The 21,771-nt window shown below is 46.5% G+C and overlaps 3 protein-coding genes across 3 annotated transcripts in view; 2 read left to right on the forward strand and 1 right to left on the reverse strand.

Moving 5' to 3' along the window:
- LOC130405802 (mediator of RNA polymerase II transcription subunit 13-like) overlaps positions 1-6,250 on the forward strand; it is a 29,017-nt gene extending 22,767 nt beyond the window's left edge. The window contains exons 24-30 of the mRNA XM_056611034.1: positions 241-383; positions 765-923; positions 1,466-1,645; positions 2,538-2,683; positions 3,649-3,813; positions 4,324-4,424; positions 4,810-6,250. Coding sequence (XP_056467009.1) covers positions 241-383; positions 765-923; positions 1,466-1,645; positions 2,538-2,683; positions 3,649-3,813; positions 4,324-4,424; positions 4,810-4,942 — 1,027 coding nt within the window. The 3' untranslated portion in view covers positions 4,943-6,250. The remainder of the gene's footprint in view (positions 1-240; positions 384-764; positions 924-1,465; positions 1,646-2,537; positions 2,684-3,648; positions 3,814-4,323; positions 4,425-4,809) is intronic.
- Positions 6,251-6,785: 535 nt separating this feature from the next.
- LOC130406381 (uncharacterized) lies at positions 6,786-12,638 on the forward strand. Its single transcript, XM_056611920.1, has 7 exons — positions 6,786-7,449; positions 8,917-9,032; positions 9,272-9,450; positions 10,258-10,353; positions 10,591-10,659; positions 10,757-10,856; positions 11,532-12,638. Exons 2-7 carry the CDS (start codon positions 8,957-8,959, stop codon positions 12,071-12,073), a joined length of 1,062 nt encoding a protein of 353 aa, XP_056467895.1. The 5' UTR covers positions 6,786-7,449; positions 8,917-8,956; the 3' UTR covers positions 12,074-12,638.
- zgc:112083 (uncharacterized protein LOC550461 homolog) lies at positions 12,426-20,515 on the reverse strand. Its single transcript, XM_056611919.1, has 10 exons — positions 20,407-20,515; positions 19,350-19,531; positions 18,716-18,942; positions 17,883-17,997; positions 17,282-17,434; positions 16,847-16,921; positions 16,144-16,264; positions 15,443-15,581; positions 14,696-14,820; positions 12,426-13,630 (listed from the first exon to the last, which is right to left on the reverse strand). The coding sequence occupies exons 2-10, from the start codon at positions 19,495-19,497 to the stop codon at positions 13,147-13,149; spliced, it is 1,587 nt and encodes a 528-aa protein (XP_056467894.1). The 5' UTR covers positions 19,498-19,531; positions 20,407-20,515; the 3' UTR covers positions 12,426-13,146.
- Between the last annotated feature and the right edge of the window lie 1,256 nt (positions 20,516-21,771).

Here is a 21,771-nt window from a genome sequence, read left to right on the forward strand (position 1 = left end):
TATTTAAAAAAGAGACCGTCAATTTGTATTAATCGCGTTAAAATAAGATTGTGTAATTAACGCGTTAACTTGCCCAGCCCTAATATCAACGTATCGATACTTTGTCCCACCCCTATTCTCAGACACGCGAGAGCTTGAGTTCTGTAGCCAGTTGGTCAAGGACACGCATCCGCAGCCACCCGTCTACGGTCTTGTGTTTAAGGGGGGGTCGGTTCTAAGTGTTTTGCTTGTTTGGCGCAGGGCTCGGAGGAAAAAGGGCTCTGCCCGCCGGGTGGGCTTGCAGAAGCTGTGGGACTGGTGTCTGGACCTGGTGCAGGTGACATCGCTGCCCTGGAGGGTCGTGATCGGACGGCTGGGCCGCATGGGCCATGGAGAGCTGAGAGGTAATGTATTTTTTTTTTTTTTTTGGGATTTTAAAATTGTATTTCAAATGTGCAAGAAACATGTCATCAAATGACAAACAAAAGCAAGGCTCTATTTTTCCATTTTTTTCTTGACACATTTCAAAAGGAGTGGGAAGAAGTATACCCCTGTTTAATCCCACCCCCTTTCATTCAATCACACAATAATTATAAACCACTACCTGTTCCCTTTAACTTAAATTAAACTTGCCATTGATAATGTAATGGAACATATGCAGTTTAAAGCTATGATAGGATCAGGTGACGCACGTGTCCCCCCCCCCCCCCCCCCCGTTGACTTGACCTCAGCGTTGTGCGCCCGCTGTCTCGCTAACGCGCGTGATGTCACTTCCTGTGCGGCAGACTGGAGCATTCTGCTAAGCAGGAGGAACCTGCAGTCGCTCAGCAAGCGCCTGAAGGAGACCTGCAAGATGTGCGGCATCTCGGCCGCCGACACTCCCAGCATCCTCAGCGCCTGTCTGGTCGCCATGGAGCCGCAGGGGTCCTTCGTCATCATGCCAGGTAAACGCCGGCGGAGGGCTGCCGCAAAAGACTCAAGACTCACTTGTTCAGAGTTCACCTGGACTCTGCATAGCCTCCCTCCTTACTCCCTCACCCCCACCCCTCTTACGCACTTATTGTGTGTTGTACGTCCAGGCACTTGATGTACACTTTTATTGTATGCTGTACGTCCTGGAACTTGATGTGCACACTTATAATATGTTGTACATACTGGCACTTAATGTACGCACTTATTGTATGTTGTACGTCCTTGCACTTAAAAACAGTACTTGTCATCGTGTAGCACCTTATCCTAGCTATCTTTGGTGTGAACCTAGCGATTGTAAGTGCTTGGCACTTGGTTCTATGACCATCCTTACTGTACTGACAGCGGTATATTGTTGTTTTTCTTTCTTCTGACAAATGTACGTATTTGTAAGTCGCTGTGGATGAAAGCCTCTGCTAAATACCCTCAATGTAAAGCAGCAGCAACGCTGTGCGAAACGCCGTCCAGGTGGTAGAGACTCTCGTCTAACCCAGCGCCCTTCTCCTCTCGGTCTCAGACTCGGTGTCGACGGGCTCGGTGTTCGGCCGCAGCACCACGCTCAACATGCAGACGTCGCAGCTGAGCACGCCGCAGGACACGTCGTGCACGCACATCCTGGTGTTCCCCACGTCGGCCATGGTGCAGGTGAACACCAACACCACGGAGCCAGACCTCACCTTCAACCCCATCAACGCAGGTGAGTAGGGGGGTGGGGGGGGGGGCTTGGTGTTGACCCCGACGGTTGGCTAGACAGGGTCAGGGGGTGAGGGTCTAAGGATGAGATGAGGGGCGGCATGGGGCACAGGGGGTAGAGTGGGGGGGTAGAGTGGGTCGGCAGGGAACCGGAAAGTCACTAGTTCGATCCCCGGCTCCTGTGTCGAGATGTCCCTGAGTGAGACGCCTAACCCTGACTGCTCCCCACGAGCTGGCTGTCGCCTTGCATGGTTGGCACCGCCGTCATTGTGTAAATGGAAAAAAAAAGTGTAAAAGTTAGTCAATATTTTTAAGTGTTTTGAGTGGCCACTGGTTAGAAAAGCGCTGTATAAATACAATCCATTTTATGATGATGGACAATAAAGCACTGGTCTTTGTTAATAATGCTCGTTTCAAGATTTAACGAAACCAGTTGGAACAAAGGTTTAATGAGAGACTGCGTTATGTATTGTTTTAATGAACAGAAATGTCCACTCTATGACGCAGTGTTTCAAAAACATGCTTGTTGTTTTAAGTTTATTTAAATGCTCATGCCGAACAGTTAGGAGTGTGTTTATGGGCAGCTATCGTTAACAATCAATTCGTTATAAGATAAAACTTTATTAATCCCCCCGGGGAGAAATGTGGGTGTTTCAGCAGCAAGAAGTAAGACAGTCAAAACTGAAACGGTAGAGATGGATGCCAAAACAGTGCCAAAGTATTTCTGTAAAAGAAAAATAATCATATACATTTATTTTGCGACCCAATTCAAATCTCCCGCGCCGAAATGTGGGTCGCGACCCAGTCTTTGGAAAGACTGCTATGACGGAAATGGAGATTAGATTCGGCCGTGAGAAACCCAAGTGTCTAAAGGCGAACCGTTCTTTCCATTCCAGATGGCTCGGAAGGGATGGGCTTCTTCGACCTGTTCGACCACGACATGGTGGACCCCGAGCTCATCAACATCCTGCCTACCTCGCCCACCACCTCCCCGGTACACTCCCCTGGATCACACTACCACCAGGGAGGAGACGGCAGCAAGGTCAGTCCCCCCCCCCCCGTCCGTCCCCCGTCCCCCGCACTCCCACTCCCACCCGTCGCACCCTCACCCCCTCCGGTCGCACCCTCACCCTCCGGGTCCACTCACACCTGTCCCCCCCGCGGCCCCCCTGGGCTGGAGGGCTGTAGCTCACCCAGCTTTGTGGCAAATACCTCTACCGATTCAAAACGGACCTCAATGCAGTTTGTGAGAGAAAGAATATTTGAAATTGAAAGCATACCATCCCGGTAGTTGATGGCAAATGGGATCTGAAACCAGACTCTTTCCGATTTATTTTACCTCGCCTCTTCTTCTGAATTTCCTGTGTGTGTGTGTGTGTGTGTGTGTGTGTGTGTGTGTGTGTGTGTGTGTGTGTGTGTGTGTGTGTGTGTGTGTGTGTGTGTGTGTGTGTGTGTGTGTGTGTGTGTGTGTGTGTGTGTGTGTGTGTGTGTGTGTGTGTGTCCCTTCTAACTTCAGTGCAAGCGACTCACAGAAGTGTTGCATCATACCACTTCCTGCCACCACAACTAGGGCTGGACGATCCGATATGCAATTCGCAAAGGCTGCATTCAAAAATAATATTATTACTTATTAAGTTTTTCCTTTTTTTTATTTTAGGATTTGTTACTGATTGATCCGAAAGATTCTTTTTATTTATTTTTTTATTAAATAGCTAAATATAGATGTTGTAATATCAATTCATACATGGATTCATCTCAACACATAGGCCTGGCGTATAGGAAATAGCAGTTTATATGTTGCCTGCTTCCAATGTTGTGTTGGTCAAACTATCGAATGATTTAAAGCTTATTTAGTGAATAATACAGAACATAAGGAACTTTAAAAATGAAAAAGCACATTCACAATATTGGTCGTAATAATCTGAATTTGATTATTTCCCCAAGCTTTGAGCCCTAAACCCAGCGCTGCCTCCCCCTCGTGTCCGACGCCTGTCCTTTTCCCTGCAGGGCCACAACACGGATCGCATGGAGTCCCACGAGGAGGCCCTGAACATCCTGCAGCAGCCCATGGCCCTGGGCTACTTCATCTCCACCGCCAAGGCTGGCCCCCTGCCCGACTGGTTCTGGTCCGCCTGCCCACAAGCCAAGAACCAGTGCCCGCTCTTCCTCCAGGTAGCTGAGCCGGGCTCGTCCCCCAGTGCCTCTCCGTGCACATCGACACGCGCGCCGTATCGTTATGCATTTACATTCAGGCCGTTAGGCCTGAATGTAGGTCGCTTTTATACAATGGTCGCTTTTATACAATGCAACTTGCAATAAGTACTTTTATCAGAAGAAAGAGATTCAACAATAAATCGCTGTTGGTGCAGTAAGGATGTTCATAGCACCAAGTGCCAAGCACTAACAACCACTAGGTTAACCCACTCCCCGTACACAACAAGGAGAGCTAGGATAAGATGGGATACAATGCAATACCAAGTACTATCTTTAAGTGCAAGAATGTACAATAAGTGAGTAAGAGGGGTGTGGGGGGGTCTAGTTGAACTCTGAAGAGTGAGTCTTTTGCGGAAGCTGGTGAGCGACTCGGCTCTCTTCAGCTATCTTCAGCTATTGTCCTGTGTAGTCAGATTCCTTCTGACTGATCTCTCACTCTCTCTCTCTCTCTGTCTCTGTCTCTCCCAGGCGTCCTTGCATCTGCACGTGTCTTCGGTCCAGTCAGACGAGCTCCTCCACAGCAAACACTCCCACCCGCTGGACTCCAACCACACCTCCGACGTGCTCAGGTGAGGTCTTTATAGTGATAATAAATAAACCATTGCCCGGCAAGCCAGGTTACCGTGACCGTGTTGATGTTTTGGTTGATTTATAAAAGAGTCATTCATTTCATCCGGTTCGTGTCAATGCATCTGACCATGTGTTTTCTGGTGGATTATAATACAGATTCAGTTTATGGCAATTCATCTGAACATGTGTGTTTGGGTGGATTATACTATAGATACAGTTAATGGCAATGCATCTGAACAGGTGGTTGGATTACAAAGTATTATTCAGTAACATTCAATGCAAATGAACGTGTGTTATTGGTTGCTTTATAAATAATACGCTCCGTTCATCCGGTTTTTGGGAATGCAAATAAACAAGGTTTTTCTATTTTATTTCCTCCTCCAGATTCGTGCTGGAGCAGTACAACGCCCTCTCCTGGCTGACGTGCGACCCTGCAACGCAAGACCGGCGCTCGTGCCTGCCAGTCCACTTTGTGGTGCTGAACCAGCTGTATAACTTTATCATGAACATGCTCTGAGCTCCGTGAGCCACAGGATCCGCCGCTGGGAGAGGATCGCTGTTCACTGAAATTCATGGATTTGTTGTGCTTATAACAAAAAAAAGAAGAAGAAGCAGCGAGCGCGCCCCTCCGTGCCCCGGACAGGAAGTGACCTCGCTCCACCACGGAGACGTCAGAGCACGCCGTAGAGGGGGGGGGGGGGGGAGACGCAGACTCTTCGTCCCGCCGGTGTCGCCAACGCAACCACGACTGACCGGGCCTTTTCAATCAAGCCAATGCCAAGAATTCATTTTAGCATTTCGGATGATCAAGGGACTTTTCATAAAGGAGAATAAATTGTCTTTTTAATGACTGTAGATTGCAATCTATGAAATTTTATCCTAATGAAATGCCTGCATATATTATTTATTGTAAGTTTTTAAATGTGGAATTTTTAATGCTTAATATCTTTTATATATTACAAATCCTGGCGGGTGTGTACATTGCCATCTCACTGTAAAGGAATGGGTTTCGATAAAAAGTGGTGTAATTTTCCCAATTACAGTTACGATAAAAAGAAGCTGTTCACGTGGATTTGCTGTAGATTGCTTGTAGAGTATTATTTTTCCAGAGGGTACATACCTTTTTATTGCCATGCTGTAAAAATGAAGTAGGCTGGCCTGGGCATTTGTGACCCAACCCACGAGTGGATGAGACTTACCTCTCTGTGCTATCGGTGCCAGAGTCTCTCGCACAGTCAAACTCAACGAGCTCTGACAAACAGGAGAAACATGAGAAGGTACATTGTCAGATTATATATTTTATATAACAGATTTAGGTAATTGTGTGTGTGTATATGTGTAAATATAATTGTGTGCCGCTACTGATGGTGCAGCTTCAGTTTTAGGAATAAAGTGCGTCTACGTAATTTCATTTGTCCTCATTTATGTAATTTTATTTCGGACTAAACTTTGGATACCACTACTGGTACTCGTTCTGTATTCATTGTGGAATACCTGAGTCACTAGGCATTGGATCTGTTCAATAGACAAAAGCCTTTTTTAAACATTGATTCTGTACCTGTAGTTGGCAAAATTGCGTGACAAATTGAAAGACTTGTGGCCGTATAAAGGCCATTGGCTCAACGTCAAGTAACGGTTCCTCAATTACGAAATGGATTTAACCTTACTTGCACTAGAAGGGTTTAGCCGCTTAGTGAAAATGGAATTGACTAATCAAGAGAAAACATGGCAGGGCTTATCCAATCACAGGCCTCAGCCGGCTTAATTGAATCCAATTAAGGTGCAGCCCCATTTGCCCGCCGTGGTTAAACGGTTGTTACAAGAGCCAGTAAAACTGGTTCACATCGATGCACTGTTTGAACACTTATGGCCTAATGATGTCGAGGAACCACCGGGATATCCGGGTAGTCGAATTTTAACAAAATTAGGCGTTACGGTAGAGATTATTTTATTACGAACTCGTTTTATAATGGCACTTTCCAAGACACTCGAAGCATAAATACTGTGTGTGGGTGGGCGGGCGGGCGGACATGATGGTTACGCTTCATCCAGCCGGGTGATGTACAGCTGCCTGTGTGTACTGTTCACCACACACACTGGCTATCACAGCGGAGAAGTTGGAAGGACCGGGGGCCATGTTGATGCAACAGCTGGGTTGGGAGTTCTGCCAGCAACCCGGGTCAACGCCTCTACTCTGGCTTGCCATGGGATCTCTACCGACCGACAGAAGTCAGAGGGATGAGCGCCCTCTGCTGGCCTACAGCTCCTCTACCAGCCACCTCTATAGCCGTCCTGCAGCACCTCCGAGGAGGGACGAGACCCGCCCGTCTGAGCCTTCCGTCCGAGGAGGGACCAGACCTGGACTGCAGCGCCAGACAGAGGCATCCACGGTGCAGGATGCTATATTAAGCAGTGCTGGGATGGTGCTTTATATAGCACCGTGCAACCTACATTGTAGCACTTAGGAAATGATTCCTCTTCAACAGACACGCTGCTGCTCTCTATAGTGTTAATGGAATTCAAATGACAAGGTCTTAGACGCTTAATGAGATTAGCACAAGCTGTTGGGAGCAGTTAATGGCCTTTCCTGGTGTGGGTAAGTAAGGTTGACTAATTGTCCAGGAGGTCCAGCTGACCCTGGCTTAGACAACAGGTGGTCTGTATGAAATGGACGCCTATTAGGCTAGCACATTGTTTGTTTTCTTATTTTTTTTAAATCCTTTCATTTGATATGCACTACACCATAGCAGGTAATTTTGTGAAATCAATCTATTTTTAAGTTGATATTTAGTGTGTGTGTGTGTGTGTGTGTGTGTGTGTGTGTGTGTGTGTGTGTGTGTGTGTGTGAGAGAGAGAGAGTCGGTGTGTGTGTGAATGAGTGGGACTGACAGACAGAGAGAGAGACGTGGTAGAGCGAGCTCTGAAAGCCATTACCTCCCGTGATAGAGACACGCTGAAGGAGCCGTCAGTCTCGACTCGGACCACTGCAGATCACTGAGGACCATCGCTCGTCTGCTGCTGCTAGTGAGTACCTTGGTTTGCTTTGTATTTAAACTTTATGGCAGTATACTCTCAGGTACCTGTGAGACACAAGCCTATTGTCAGATCCTACCGTACCAGTGCAAAATTCAAACTAAGTAGCCAAAGGCTGCTTATTGTCCTTTGGTTGGTACGCTTTTCTTCAATGTAATTTGTGCAATATTTTTCATTATTCAGAATCATTAGCTATTGCTGTAATACTGCTGTTACACAACCGTTGTTAGATTAAGTTGTTCTTGTTGCAGTTGAAGCAGGATAACCTTTTCAAGGAAGTAAAGGGTATTTTAAACCTTCCGCTGCTTGACTTGATTAGGAAGGAGCCTTAGCTTTGGTGTGCAACTGATTGACATTTCACCAGAGTGCTTTTATATCCTGACGACTTGAGAGTCCAACTTGAAGGTCCTGAACACACTTACTTCAAGTGATGGTATGGCATTCCCATAATCTGCTAGTCTGCCACTCTGCCCATAGATATAACTTAATTTATGTTATAGGGAATTTAACAGAATAACAAGACACAATTGTGGTAAACTACTGTTATTTTTGCTTAAAGGGTGTTACCTATTTAGTTTGTGTATTACATAGTGATAGTAGAGCAATACATCAGTCCCATTGCTCATTAGTCTTGTTTAGTGTAGCATGAAGGCTCAGGGCTCTACCTCAGTCCTATTGCTCACTAAGCTTCTCCATGTAACCACCATCACCACTAGAATGAATAAGGATCAATGGGAATGATGTACAGACCTCAGCTCCTACAAGGCTCACCATGTTACACTGTATACCACTAGAAGTCTGATTGCTCACTATTCATTATTTTCATATATAGTGTAACATGATAAGTATTGTATGAACTAAGGCTGTACATCAGTCCCATTGCTCACTAGTCTTATACCGTATACTGGTATATAGTTCAACATGGTGAATTTGGTAGGAGCGGAGGTGTGTACATCAGCCCCATAGCTCGCTAGTCTTATGCAGTGTAACATGGTTGTCATTCTAGTGTTATAGTGTAACAGTCTTTACATCAGTCCCATCGCACTCTATTCATTCTGCTAACAGCATTACAAATCATGTGTCCTTGGAACGGATGGTTCCCAAATTAATTAACTGGATTTAGCAGACGTCCCTCTTGTGGATAATCCAGCGTGTCATCGAACAAGGAGTGTTCATGCTTACAAAATGACATGGTCAAGGTAATCCTGGAGGAAAATTTAATAACTGTCAAATTAAATAAAAAATTATAGAAATACGTAGTTAGACTAAAGCAGATAACAAGGTCAACAAGGAATTAGACCTTGTTTGATAAAACTTTTGTCAACAAATTCATCGGCTGCTAGGTAAACTATTTATTGATCACTGATTGATTGCCCGGGATGCATTTTTTTGTCTATGCTACTGCCGTTAGTATTTGACTTGATATTCAAAACACAAATTAACCTCTTTACTCCCTAGCAAATCTCCTCTCCTGGAGAAAGACTCCACGCCGTCCCGGATGTTTTCAGCCTCAGACGCCCCTGAGATGAACCCTCCCAATCCACACAGAAGCTTACTGATGTCGCTCTCCTACGGTACGTTGTCAACAACTACACCTCCCAGCATTCCTCACTGTGGGCATGTAGTGCATTCCATTTGAACCGGGAAGTCAGAATTGGATTGCGGTCCACTCGGGTATGACGTCATTCCCCGCTCTGACTTCCGAGGTAAATGGAAAGCAGCAGTGTGTGTGTGTGAGTGTGTGTCTGTGTGTCTGTCTGTGTGTCTGTGTGTGTGTTCTCGACACTGACGTGTTGTCATTCTCTTCTACTAGATTACAACATGCTTCCCAGTCAGGATCTGAGGTCCTACTGGTTGTGTTCCCAGCAACACGCCTCAGCGGATCCCACTGGGATCCATCCCCACCAACACCTGCAGGCCCTCCCTCCTCTTCCACGCCCCTCTCTGGTCGTCTCACCTCCCCCATGCTTACGGTGGACCCAATATAGTAATGTAGGGAGACACTTTTCTATTGGGATCATGTTCCACACACAACCGGCTTATTAGATGTTTGTTCTCGTTTTGTTGTTGTTTGTGTCCTAGTGCGAAATGTCACACTTTGATAGAGTGTGACTTAATGGTGGGTTCCTGAATCCTCAGACGCCAGCCTTCCGAGTTGCACTTTGGACGTCGCTTACGGTCTCGGAGCATCCATAGCGTTCCTGTTCGTCTTTGTGATTGTGTCATGAAATTGGCTAGTCGTTGTTTATTGTTAGCTACATTAGCCTGTAAACACAACTTTACATTGTATTGCATGCACAGCAAGACCATGCAATGTATAAATTGGTGACCGGAATAAAGTAGCAATGTAATCAAGTGTGTAAGAGCATTTAAAATCGACATTAAAATGACCAACGTGGTATAAATACAAAAAGAAAAAAATCTCTTCACGGGCGCAGCCATTTTGTTGCGAGCGTCATCACTGCTCTCGGTCTACTCTCAGATTTCGAAAAGATGAAGACAAAAAGGGGACGTGCCGTCGAGAAAAGCTGGGAGATCTTCGACTTTCAACTCGGAAGTCTGGCGTTCGAGGATTTAGGAACACACCATTAGTCAAGGCATCCGAGTCCAAGCCAAACAGTACTGGGTTCGATCCCCAGTCCCCATGCCGACCTGTAGGCATCCTAGAGTACCATAGGCCATGTATCTGATTCAACTGCAAATGGTGTTTAAAAGTTTCGGTTAGCAGTTCCTTGAACATTACTTGTCTCGCCCCTGTGTCTCACCTGCATATGCCGTAACCACGCACTAATTCTGCAGGCCCTGGATTCTCTGTCCATCACAGAACAGAGGGCACAATCCTTTGTCCCCTTCACTGCTTCCCACAGAGCCTCTCAGGGCCTCACCCAGCCTAAGGTGGGTCAATATACACTACTAATACATTCAGGAATCTAAGTTAAAGGGGTGATATCATGTCACCAGTGTCCACTAGTGATGTCACTAGGGCACAGGGAAAGGCAGATTTTCAAACGGCTTGTAATGGCTGATCACACTCACCTTGTGGCATGATATCACCCCTTTAATCTACAAATTCTGTCAAGCCTGTGTGAACACTTGAAAAGCTGAATGCTTTTCCATTGTATTTTATCCAAGCCAGGGAAATGGGGAGCGATGCATGTTTGCATCGCCTGGCAGATTCATCGCCATAAACAGAGGGTCGAGGTAAGTGATTGATCAGAAGTTATTGCACAAAACGGCATAATAAAGTGGCTGCATCTTTACTGCCAATGTGTTTCTGTTTGCTTTTCCTCCACTACAGAAGTCGCTGATGAAACCATCAGAGTTTCCTTCTGTGACTGACATGGCCGCGGCGATACAAGAGAACAGGGACTCTGCCCATTCCTCACCACCAATTCCAGGTGAATTCAACCTTAGCATTACCATCCTGTAAAAAATCTTCAGAGGCAACTTTCAGCACATTTCAGAAACTGTCGGTGCTGGATAGTCTATTGGTCGAGGTGTTTGACTCCAAGTCGAAGGTCCTGGGTTCGAACCCTAATGTCAATGTTGGTATCCTTTGGCAACATGGTCATATATTAATGTATCTAAAATGCTTTGCTGTCACTTTGTAATTTAGCCTAAAGTGTCTTGGCTTAATGACTAGTGATAGAAAGGAGCAACACCGTACTTAAAGGGGACATGTTATACCCCCAGGTAAGTGTGATCAGCCGTTACAAGCCGTTTTGAAAATCTGCCTTTTTCTGACATCACAAGTGGGTGTGTCCACCTAGATGTATGACGGATAGATGAGCAACGTTTGCTATAGTCCATTGGGTAGGCTGATCTATCCAGTATACATCAGGGTGGACACACCCACTTGTGATGTCAGAAAAGGGCAGATTTTCCAAACGGCTTGCAATGGCTAATCACACTCACCTGGTGGTATAATATTAGACCCTCAAGGGAAGCGACACCAATAACTCAACCAGTGTGTGTGTGTGTGTGTGTGTGTGTGTGTGTGTGTGTGTGTGTGTGTGTGTGTGTGTGTGTGTGTGTGTGTGTGTGTGTGTGTGTGTGTGTGTGTGTTCTCCCAGACGGCTCCCACGGCCGGTCCACGTCTCTGAAGAGGAGGGCGTCTGACTGTGAGGGGCGGACCCAGCCCCCCCTGCACCTCGCAGACCTACTGAGACAGGAGGAGGAGCAGACGGAGGAGAAGGAGACCGCCCGGGCACAGCCTCACACGGAAACCTCCCAGCATGCATCGAGAGCCGCTCACGGGCGTGCCAGCGAGTACGACGCCGGGCCCAGGCGGGGGTCCGGGGACTCGAGGAAACGGGGGCCTCACGAGAGTGACGGCGTGCGTCTTAAAGCCATGAGGATGAGGCACGGGGAACGTGAGGACTGTCGGGTCTTCACAGGGAAGATGTTTCAGTCGGCTCCAGTGAACGGACCTCAGTATTACCAGCCCTCACCCGGGTATTACGCTACCGTGGGCGGAATGGATCCCAACACCCTCTACCCAACGCCTTCCTATTCCCAGGGCAGATTCCTACAACAGAACCAACATGTCTTCCACCAAGCGGTGTTTATGAAGCAGAACACTGAACTCCAGAACCTGGCCGGACAGTCCTTGTGACGCTGTGCACCCGGAGGTACACATGGATCCGTTTCAAACTAAAAGCCTCATTGCTCCAGTGTTAGAACTTTTATTTTGGAGATCACGCAAGAAAGCGTCTTACTCATTCCTTGAAACATCAGTGCATTAAAACTACTGTATATTTATTTAAATTTAACTGCCTTGGTCAGATGTATTACTGTGTTCCTCACCTTCCCCGAATAAGACTGATCGGACTCTGGGGGCTGGGTGAGGCTGCACACCTGTTGTACATCATGCAATCAGTGTTCCAGGTTAAATCAGCCATCCCCACGGACTGCAGAGATCTGCATGGCAACATGGACCAGTATCATTGTCTCCAAAAATTACAATAAACCGGCTTTCAACACCACCAACCTGCCTTCTTGTTTTGGCGGAGCCCAGAAAAGCCACCTAGGGGGAGTGTAGCATGCAACATTGCTACATGCTCTCATTATATTCAAAATAAAAAGGAAATCTTGAACCAACATTGAAAAAGTTTGTTTTAATGCTCAAATAAATAAATCTCAAATAACCATCAAAACCGACCACTTTATTGTACACCATCGCATCTTCTAATAAATAAACTGGCTTCTCAATATTTAATAACTTAAACAGCGCTAAACGTCAGTCATTAGTTGCATAACATTAAATTCCATAAGAAGAAAAATAAAATGGAAGATACCGAACATCTAAAATAAACATATATACAAACGACAATCTCAGCTTGGCGCCGTACGAACGAGGGCGTCAGAGTTCAGCCGTGTTTCACCAGACACGGGCCTCCCTTACGTTCAGGATAAGAGCGGCTCCAATTCACGTGTTCACCGTATAATAAAACCGTTTGATTAAAAAATAAAATCTCGCATTTCTTCCTCTATAAGCAAACTTTTGTCCTTGCCGCCCCCGTTCCTGTACAAACACCGCCACGGCGTCAAAGACAAAAGGGGTAAACACCAATCATTAAAAACGATGAACACGCATGAATCCGAAAACACAGTGGGGGGGGGGGGGGGGGGGTCCACTGAACATCATAGGAACGTTGAATCACACGACCGGGGGGGGGGGGGGGGGCTTCACACCACGTCCATGCCCAGGCCGCGGGCCACCTCGGTAAGGGCCTGCACCGCCCCGGAGGTGGCCGTGGGGTCGCACTCCTCCAACAGCATCAAGGGCCCCCCGGGGTCGTCCTCGATGTGGGGGATGCTGTTCATCACGCAGTACACGGGGGAGTCGCCGCCGTGGGGGCTGGGCTGCGGCGACGCCGCCTCCTCCTCCTCCTCCCCGGGCTCCTCCTCCTCAGAAGAGGAGGAGGAGCCCGGGGAGGAGGAGGAGGAGCCGTCGCAGGAGGAGGACGGGGAGGCGGAGCCCGGCGGCAGGGGGGAGGCGTGGCTACGGTCGGGAGGCCCCCCCCTGGAGGTCTGCTTGGCCCGGGGCCCGGGGCCCCGGCGGTGGATCTGCCGCTTCTTCTCCATGTTCTTCATGATCTCCTCGGTGACCTCCACCGTCTCGAAGCGCACCATGTTCAGGGTGAGGTAGCCGTCCTCGTTCTCCTTGTACCTGGGGGGGGGGGGGGGGGGTCTTGAGTTACTTGTAACTGATTCAGCGGTTTTAAGGGGTCACCATTTAAAATTGTATAATTCTTATTGTTATTATTTATTTTAAATAATCGGCCTGGGTGCTCTCTTCCTGGATAAATCAAAATTTTAAAAATCAAAATTTCTTATGTTAACTTTTTTTATACCGATGACTGTCAGGTACTTTCTGCATTACCTGTTTGGGATTGCTAAAGTGCACCTTATCTTAATTGTCCTTTAGGGATCCAAGTTAAGCTACAAATACACAGTGAGTAAAGCCTTTGTAAGTCACTTGAAAGGCTGAATGCTTCGACATTCTTTTCTTGGGGAGCGATGCATGTTTGCATTGCCTGACAGATTCAAATCTAGGAGCAGAGTCGAGGTAAGCGACGGATCATAGGTTATTGCACCTAAAGGGATAATAAAGTGGCTGCATCTGTACTGTACTGCCAACATATGTCTCTGTTTCTGGTCGCTAAATTGAACGGCGTTAAAAGGTTGTATCAGCGATTCTAGGTCGAAACATAAATGATCACATTCATCTGATCTTTCCTCACGATCCGCTAGCTGCCGCCCCAATAAGCAGGCTGTCAAAAACCGGCGTCTCTGCAGGCAGCCTATGCTCCGGGATCGTACACAAAAACAAATGGTACTACCAACCATTCAAAACCAAAATAAATTGTATTCCAACCAATCACCGACAAGCGTGCGTTCATGATAGTTTTGAGTCCGGTAAATACGATCATGTGTTTATGTTTTATGTTAAAAACATAAACATGTTGTTTATGTTTATGTTTTATTTATATCATGCGTCATGTGTTTGACGTCATGCGTCATGACACATGACGCATGATATAAATAAAACATAAACATGTTGTTTATGTCTGTGTTTTATTTAGATCATGTGTTTGAAACACGGAAGGGAGGGGCTGTTTGTTTGGGATCTCGCTTCAAATACCAACAGAAGAGACGTCCCCCGACATCGCCAACACAACCTTAGACGTTGGATAGGAGTGGTAGAAGAAGAAGAGGACCGGAGGAAGGGTACCTGAAGCGCGAGTGTCCCGACGGCCACTTCAGCTGGTGCTTCTTGCGGAGGTGCAGTGTCAGCGTGTAGCACCAGGAGAACGTCTTCTCGCAGATGTGGCATTTGTACCTGGAGATCATCCCTCCCTGCATCATCCCAGACATCACATCGGTCAGGACATGAACCGAGTCCATCAATAGTTACAGAATTAATTCTAAAAACGACCACATTCTAACAGACTTTTGTTATTATTACCTTTTAAACCCTTTAATTCTAGCCGAGACTTCGATCAAAAGCTATGTGGTGAATTTTAGATACAGGACATAGCTGCAGTCTTTTAAGCTATTTCAAGAACTGCCCTGTGTCTTAGTGACATCACCAGTGGGAGTGTCCAACTAGATGTATGATGGATAGATAAGCCTACTAGTAGGTACAGTCCACTGGTTAGGCTGGTAGACTTATCAATCCAGTGTACATCTGGGCGGACTCTCCCATTCGTGATGTCACAACGTCACAAAGCAAGGCAGAGTGGTTGAAAAGTCTGGTAATGGCTGCTCACACTAACACCTAGCGGTAAAATAGGAGCCCTTTAATGACTGTATCCATTTACAATTCACTATGTAGCGTAGTAAAGTTAAACAGGGGCCCTTTGAGGAGAGGTCAGGTTCAGGGCCTCTACAGGTAGACCGCAGACAACAGAGATGCGCCCCAGAAGACTCCAGCTCTGAGCGGAGCATCACGACTGCCCCGGCTGTGCGATTGGCTGACCTCGTGCATGCGTCTGTAGTGCTGGCGCATGGTGTGGGCCATGCGGGACGAGTAGTCGCAGCCCTCCACCGTGCACCGGTAGGCCGCGCCCTCGTTGTGGGTCTCCATGTGCTTGCGCAGGTCGTGCTGGTTCTTGAAGCTGAGGTGGAAGAACAAAGTGAGGTCGGTCCGTTTATTTACTTTTTTGAGAGAAAAAAATGCCAAGACTTCTGAAACCTAAGGCATCTTAAAATCAATAATATAGTCTGAGATAACCCCGACACATGCTTTTTCAGGCTTTACCGTAGTGCTGGGCGATTTGGCCTACAAACTAAATCGACGATTTTTTCAAACCAAACCCGTTTAACGATTTTAATCGTTTTCTTTTTTTAAAAAATGTCTATAAATATATTTTTTAAGTTTGGATTTAATTTGATGATTAACAATCATTAACAAAAGCAACATTTGGGTGCCAAAGACTTAGGCAAACTCTAAACACTCACTTCTTTCAGCGCAAGCTGCCTGTTGACATTTTACTCTTTAACCCAACCCTTTTTTTTTGTTGATTTAAAAAATAAATAAAGATTATTGACCATAAATTCAAATTACAATTAAAAAACGATTAATCGCCCAGCTCTACTTTAATGTATGTCCTCAAAGAGACTGTTAGCCCCTTGTAAACCCTCCAGAATATCTTCTATGTTTGAGAGAGTGCGGGTTACCTGCTCTCGCAGAAGTCACAGGAGAAGGGCCGTTCGTCACAGTGGCGGAACTTGATGTGGATCTTCAGGGTGGCCAGAGTGGTGCAGGTCATGTCACACAGCGGACACTTGATGTGATTCACTGCAAGGGATACAGAACACAACCACGGGTCAGAGACAGGCAGGGTAGGGCTGCTCGATTGAGGGGAAAAAAATCAAAGTCACGATTATTTTGGTCAATATTGAAATCACGATTACTCAAACGATTATTTTTGAGTTTCAAAACATGATGCACTTATTCAGCGTTTCTCTCCAAAAATACATTTGGTAACTGAGAATTTTGTTTTGAGTTCAAATAAAAAAAGAAAAAAATAATAAAATAATCGATCAAACAATCTAAATTCAATTAATTGCAATGACCTAAACAGAGCGACGGCAGCAGAGCGCCAGGACGCAAATATTTTTTTCGTAGGATGGTTGGGGCAAGTACCGCCATTTTCACCTCTGACTGGTTAGAATGTTTCTCCTCCGATTGGTTATGGTTAGGGGTAACCTACCCATAAACCTAAACCTGAAATCCCCCAAACAGCTAGGACTTATCAAAACACAATCTAAAAGGAGAGCCCTTCTAACCAATCAGAGGCGAAAAAGGCGGAACTTGCCCCTCCCACGAAAAAGAATAAATTGCTGCCAGGAATGGGTGATGTTGTACAGTAGGGCTCACCATGCTGCCTGACGTGGTCCCTCAGGAGCCTCTCGTTGGTGAAGGCTTTCCCACAGTGCTCACACACAAGAGAGCCTGTCGGGAGCACAGATCAGTCAATATATGGATCAACACAAACACACAATGACTTAACAACCTCCATCTGAATAATGAATCAGACGGTTCAGACGAAAGGTCAGGCTTCGTAAGAAGAACGATGACGTGTACGATATTTCGGACCAGAATATCACTAGAAGAAACCCTTTAAATATCTTTCCCTTTCAACCCAAACGTTCCATATATCACACTTTCCCAGAAAAAGAACGAAAAATCCAGGCGGCGTCCAAATTTGTGCATATTCTGAATTTGCATAAAAACCAAGAACAAATTCCGCTAATGAGCGCAAATTCTTAATTTCAGTGAGCCCATCAGGCCCTGTTATGTGGCTCCCCTCACCCTCGGGCTCCGCCTGCCTGTGGAGGTGGTCGAACAGCTTGGTGTTGCTGGAGAACATGCAGCCGCAGGTGGGGCAGGCCACCACCTTCTCCTGGGTGTGGCTCCGCAGGTGTTCCCTCAGGCGGTACCGGACCTTAAAGAAGGCGTCGCAACCTGCAACCCAGAGGGGAGTCGCTATTGGACGGTTGGAACGCAGCCGACGAGCGTCAAACCCCCATGAGAGACGCCATTGTACGAGACGTTCCGATACCGATTCCTGAACCGATTCCTGAACACGTGTTCTTATTTAAGGGTTCTCTTACGATGACAGCAATGTATAGTCTGTTCACGAAAGAAAAAGAATCAGAACTAATTTAGGAAGTCATTTACATGTATAATCATAGTAACACATTTTTATTCTTTTAGTTACACCGCACGCGTTTGTGATGTTCTTTGCCTGTGCAGTATATTACATAGTCACATGATGGTATCAGACCAGCGAATAGACTTGCGTACTTGCCGATACCCGTTTTAGGCAGTATCAAGGAATTTCCAATACTGGTATCGGTATCGGAACAACTCTAGAGTATAAATCGTTGGGCTCATGTGATGTCGCTCCTACCTCCCCATTGGCAGAACAGGGCCTGCTGCTCCGGCTGGGGCAGGGGGCGTGGCTCGCTGCACTGCACGTGGTTGTCGGCGTGGCGATAGAACCACTCAGGGTTGTTGAACGTACTCTGTCAGAGAAGAGCGCGAAAACAAGACTTTAATGAATCGTTCAATCCCGATGCGTCTACATTCCCATTTTAGTACCAGGTGTGAGGCTGATTAGTTAACGCAAACCAGTTCCAAATCAATCCACTGGTGACGTCACAAATGAGTAGGTCACGACAGAAGTCTGACAGGCGGATCCTCTCCCGCTTACTGATTGGTCCGTCCACCAGAGGTGTGTTTGTGGTTGATAAATACAGGTCTTTATTCTTATACTAGATCTGTAAACACCTTAAAAAAGAGACAGGATGCTTGCTGAACCAACTAGTGCGCCTTGTGTAGCGACGCAGGTTAGATTCCTGTGCTACATGTCATTCCCTCTCTACTCTGGCACTTAATGTACACACTTATTGTATGTTGTACGTCCTTGCATTTAGTAGTACTTAGCATCGTATCCTAGCTATTTTTTGCTGGATACGGGGAATGGGTTAACCTAGCGCTTGTTAGTGCTTGGAACTTGGTTCTATAGACATCCTTACTGTTCCGCCAGCCATGTATTATTGTTTCTCGTTCTGACAAATGTACTTATTGTTAGTCGCTTTGGATGAAAGCGTCTGCTAAATGCCCTAAATGTAAATGTCGACTAAAACTCACTATCCTGTCTTTCTTCACTGTCCTCTCCATACAGGCTACAAAGCTTGCATGGTGTCACAGTATAAACGCTAACAGCCCTCTCCAACCTACGTCACAGTGCTGCCACATGCAGCGCAGGCCGGCAGAGACCTCCGAGGAGAGGTTGTTGGTGTGCAGGTCCTGCTTGCAGCCGGGCAGGGCGGGCTGGGCCTTCAGCAGCTGCCCTCCGAGGCCCTTCAGCTTGCTGTGGTAGGTGTGGAAGTGGGCGTGGACCTCCAGCTCCCTGGGACTGCCCATGGCCAGGAACTCACAGCCCCTCCACAGGCACGCATAGTCGTCTACGCACAGAGAAAGGCCAGGCAGAACACATTAGGCTCATGTGTTAAATGGACTTCATTTATGTAGTACTCTTTAAAACCAGTGGCCACACAAAGCGCTTTACAACATTGCCTGCCTACACAGTCACACACCGACGGCAGTGTCCACCGTGCAAGGCGACAGCCAGCTCGTCAGGAACAGTTAGTGAGGTATCTGGCTCAGGGACACCTCAACACTCGACACAGACGAACGTACGATTTTACGATATTTAAACATACTAAACAGACCAAAGATAAGCTACAACTCACCAATACAATCTGCCCATCTTCAAGGCAGCACAACATCTTTAAACACATTTACTTGAATCATGTGGCAACAAAACGACATTTGACCATAGCATATTGGATAGAGTTTGGCTGTAGCTCACCGAGCTCCTCCATGGCATCTCCGTCTCCTAGATGCTCCTTCAGGTGGAGGGCCATGTGCTCGCTCAGCTCCTCCACGGTGTGGCCCTTGAAGGTGCAGGACGACCACTCGCACTGCACCGACACACTAGGCTTCTTCGTCTTTCCCATGATAACAGATTCATCAAGGTGGTGTCCTCGCCACCTGGTAGGCACGAGGGGACAAGAAGTCAAGGGCGCAGCGAGGGCACATTTAGGCGTTACACAGTGTTTACTAAAGGAGGATTTGAATACAATGCATATCGACGCATATCGTGGCTTGACGTCACATCAAAACGTATCGTGGCGAGTATATCGTGGCTTGACGTCACATCGAAACATATCGCGACTAGACGTCCCTCCCCATTCGCGGGCGTCCGAGGACGTCCGCGTCATCGTTGAGTATCGAGACAGGCCAAAGTCAACGTATGTCGTGCATCGTCGCGACCGACTTCCTGTCCACAGGTTTGTGTTCAATCCCTTCAGCCGAGCACTTTGAAAACATGTGAAAGCATCGCAGACTTCTTGTCGGAAAGGTGATCGTACATAACAAAGTCGATGTGTGTGTGAAACCAAAGTCACGCCGATACACAGAGGACGACCGCAGAGGTCTGTAGAGGGACGATACTGGTGGGTGTATCGCCATTAACTCACTCAGATAAGACTTATATCGTCATGAACAGGGCTCTCCGTGGACGGACTAGAGGTCGTCCTCTGATCGCCCCAGTGAGAGGTTTTAATCCGTTTTAATCCAGAGACATGTCAACATGTTAACACCGAGATGTTTTGATGAGGTACCGTTAAAATGGTGATGTTAGCTGTCGAACTCAAGCAGAAGCCTTTATGTATTTATAAAACATCGTATTCAGGGCTGGTTGTCAACATGACCAAATCTGCCTCAGTGTGGTTCCAGTAGAGATTAGTGAACCATCATACTATACTGTTTAAAATACATGAAACACGACACGTACCGAGGTATATCACACGACTATCGTCCTTTGTACACGTCTGTTAAATGTTATTTTATTATTGTTTCGTTACCTTTGTTATCCACTTGTAGCTTCGCTCCCCTCAACTCCGCTTTTCCCTCCACTGTTTTGGTTCACTTCCTGTCATCCAGAAGGCGGTAACGTTTCTTCTTCGCGGGGAAATGAGGGGGGAAATTGATACTTATTCGTACACACACCGCTTCCTGCTGGAATGGAAGGTCATAAACACTGGGTTCCTGCATAGGAGATGAATTAATAGGCCTGTCTGTCAAACTGTCAGTCTGCCTGTCTATCCATCCATCCATCCATCCATCCCTCCGTCCGTCCGTCCGTCCGTCTGTCCGGCTGTCTGTCTGTCGGTATTAATGTTTATTAATGTGTATGCTAGTGATGTTCTTAACAATTTTACTCCATATATTTTACAAAAAAAACGTAACATGTGTGCAGACACAAATATTGGAGCTTTAGAAGGGAAACTATAACAGTGAGGATCTGTAAATATTCCCTTTCAGTCCTTGTTATTGTAAATGACAGTTGAAAAATGTGACGTATGCCTTCAAAATTAACATCTTCGAAGATACCATATGGACTGACCAAAATAGAGACACACTTCTTAAATTAGCCTCATGCCTCTACAAATTCTTCATCCTTATTTTAAACGTGACTCGCAAACAAGTCGACAGCACTGTTTAAATACAGCACGCTAATCTGAGTGCAAGACCCAGACAAGTCTGGACGAGATAGAGTTGCATTAGGCGGCTCCAGTGCCATTTTCTATCTTCTGTTGCATTTTTAATGGAATGCTGCAAACCCAAGACCCCACAACACCTGAATTATTAATGCGGCTTAAGCCAGGATGATGAAGCCATTGACCACTAGGCCACCACGCTTCAATGATTAAATTAGGAAGTTATCACGTTATTAACATTTGAGCATTATATTCCTGTCCATTGCAATTTGTATTTACTATTTATACAGGACACATTTCAAATCTTAATACAATAAACACAGTGTGTGTGTGTGTGTGTGTGTGTGTGTGTGTGTGTGTGTGTGTGTGTGTGTGTGTGTGTGTGTGTGTGTGTGTGTGTGTGTGTGTGTGTGTGTGTGTGTGTGTGTGCGTGTGTGGTTGGATTGGTGGCCGGGTGTGTGGGTGTGTGTTGGTGTCTAGTGATGATGATGTTGTATCTAGTCTAACAAAAACATTACCCGTTGTCAGGGATGCGTGTGTTTAACCTTCGGGGGATAGCACCACATGCATGACGTCAGACAGAGACATGTTGACCCACACTCTCACTCTGCTGGTCAGGAGGCAACTTCAGGGCTTTTATTCAGTCTTCTGTCCCCTGTTTGAACTGTTGAACAGTATCCTCCTGGTATTGCACTGAAGTTTGAAGATAATTACTCCCACTCAGATCTT

Source organism: Gadus chalcogrammus, chromosome 16 (genome assembly GCF_026213295.1).
Source record: "Gadus chalcogrammus isolate NIFS_2021 chromosome 16, NIFS_Gcha_1.0, whole genome shotgun sequence".
Lineage (NCBI taxonomy): Eukaryota > Metazoa > Chordata > Actinopteri > Gadiformes > Gadidae > Gadus > Gadus chalcogrammus.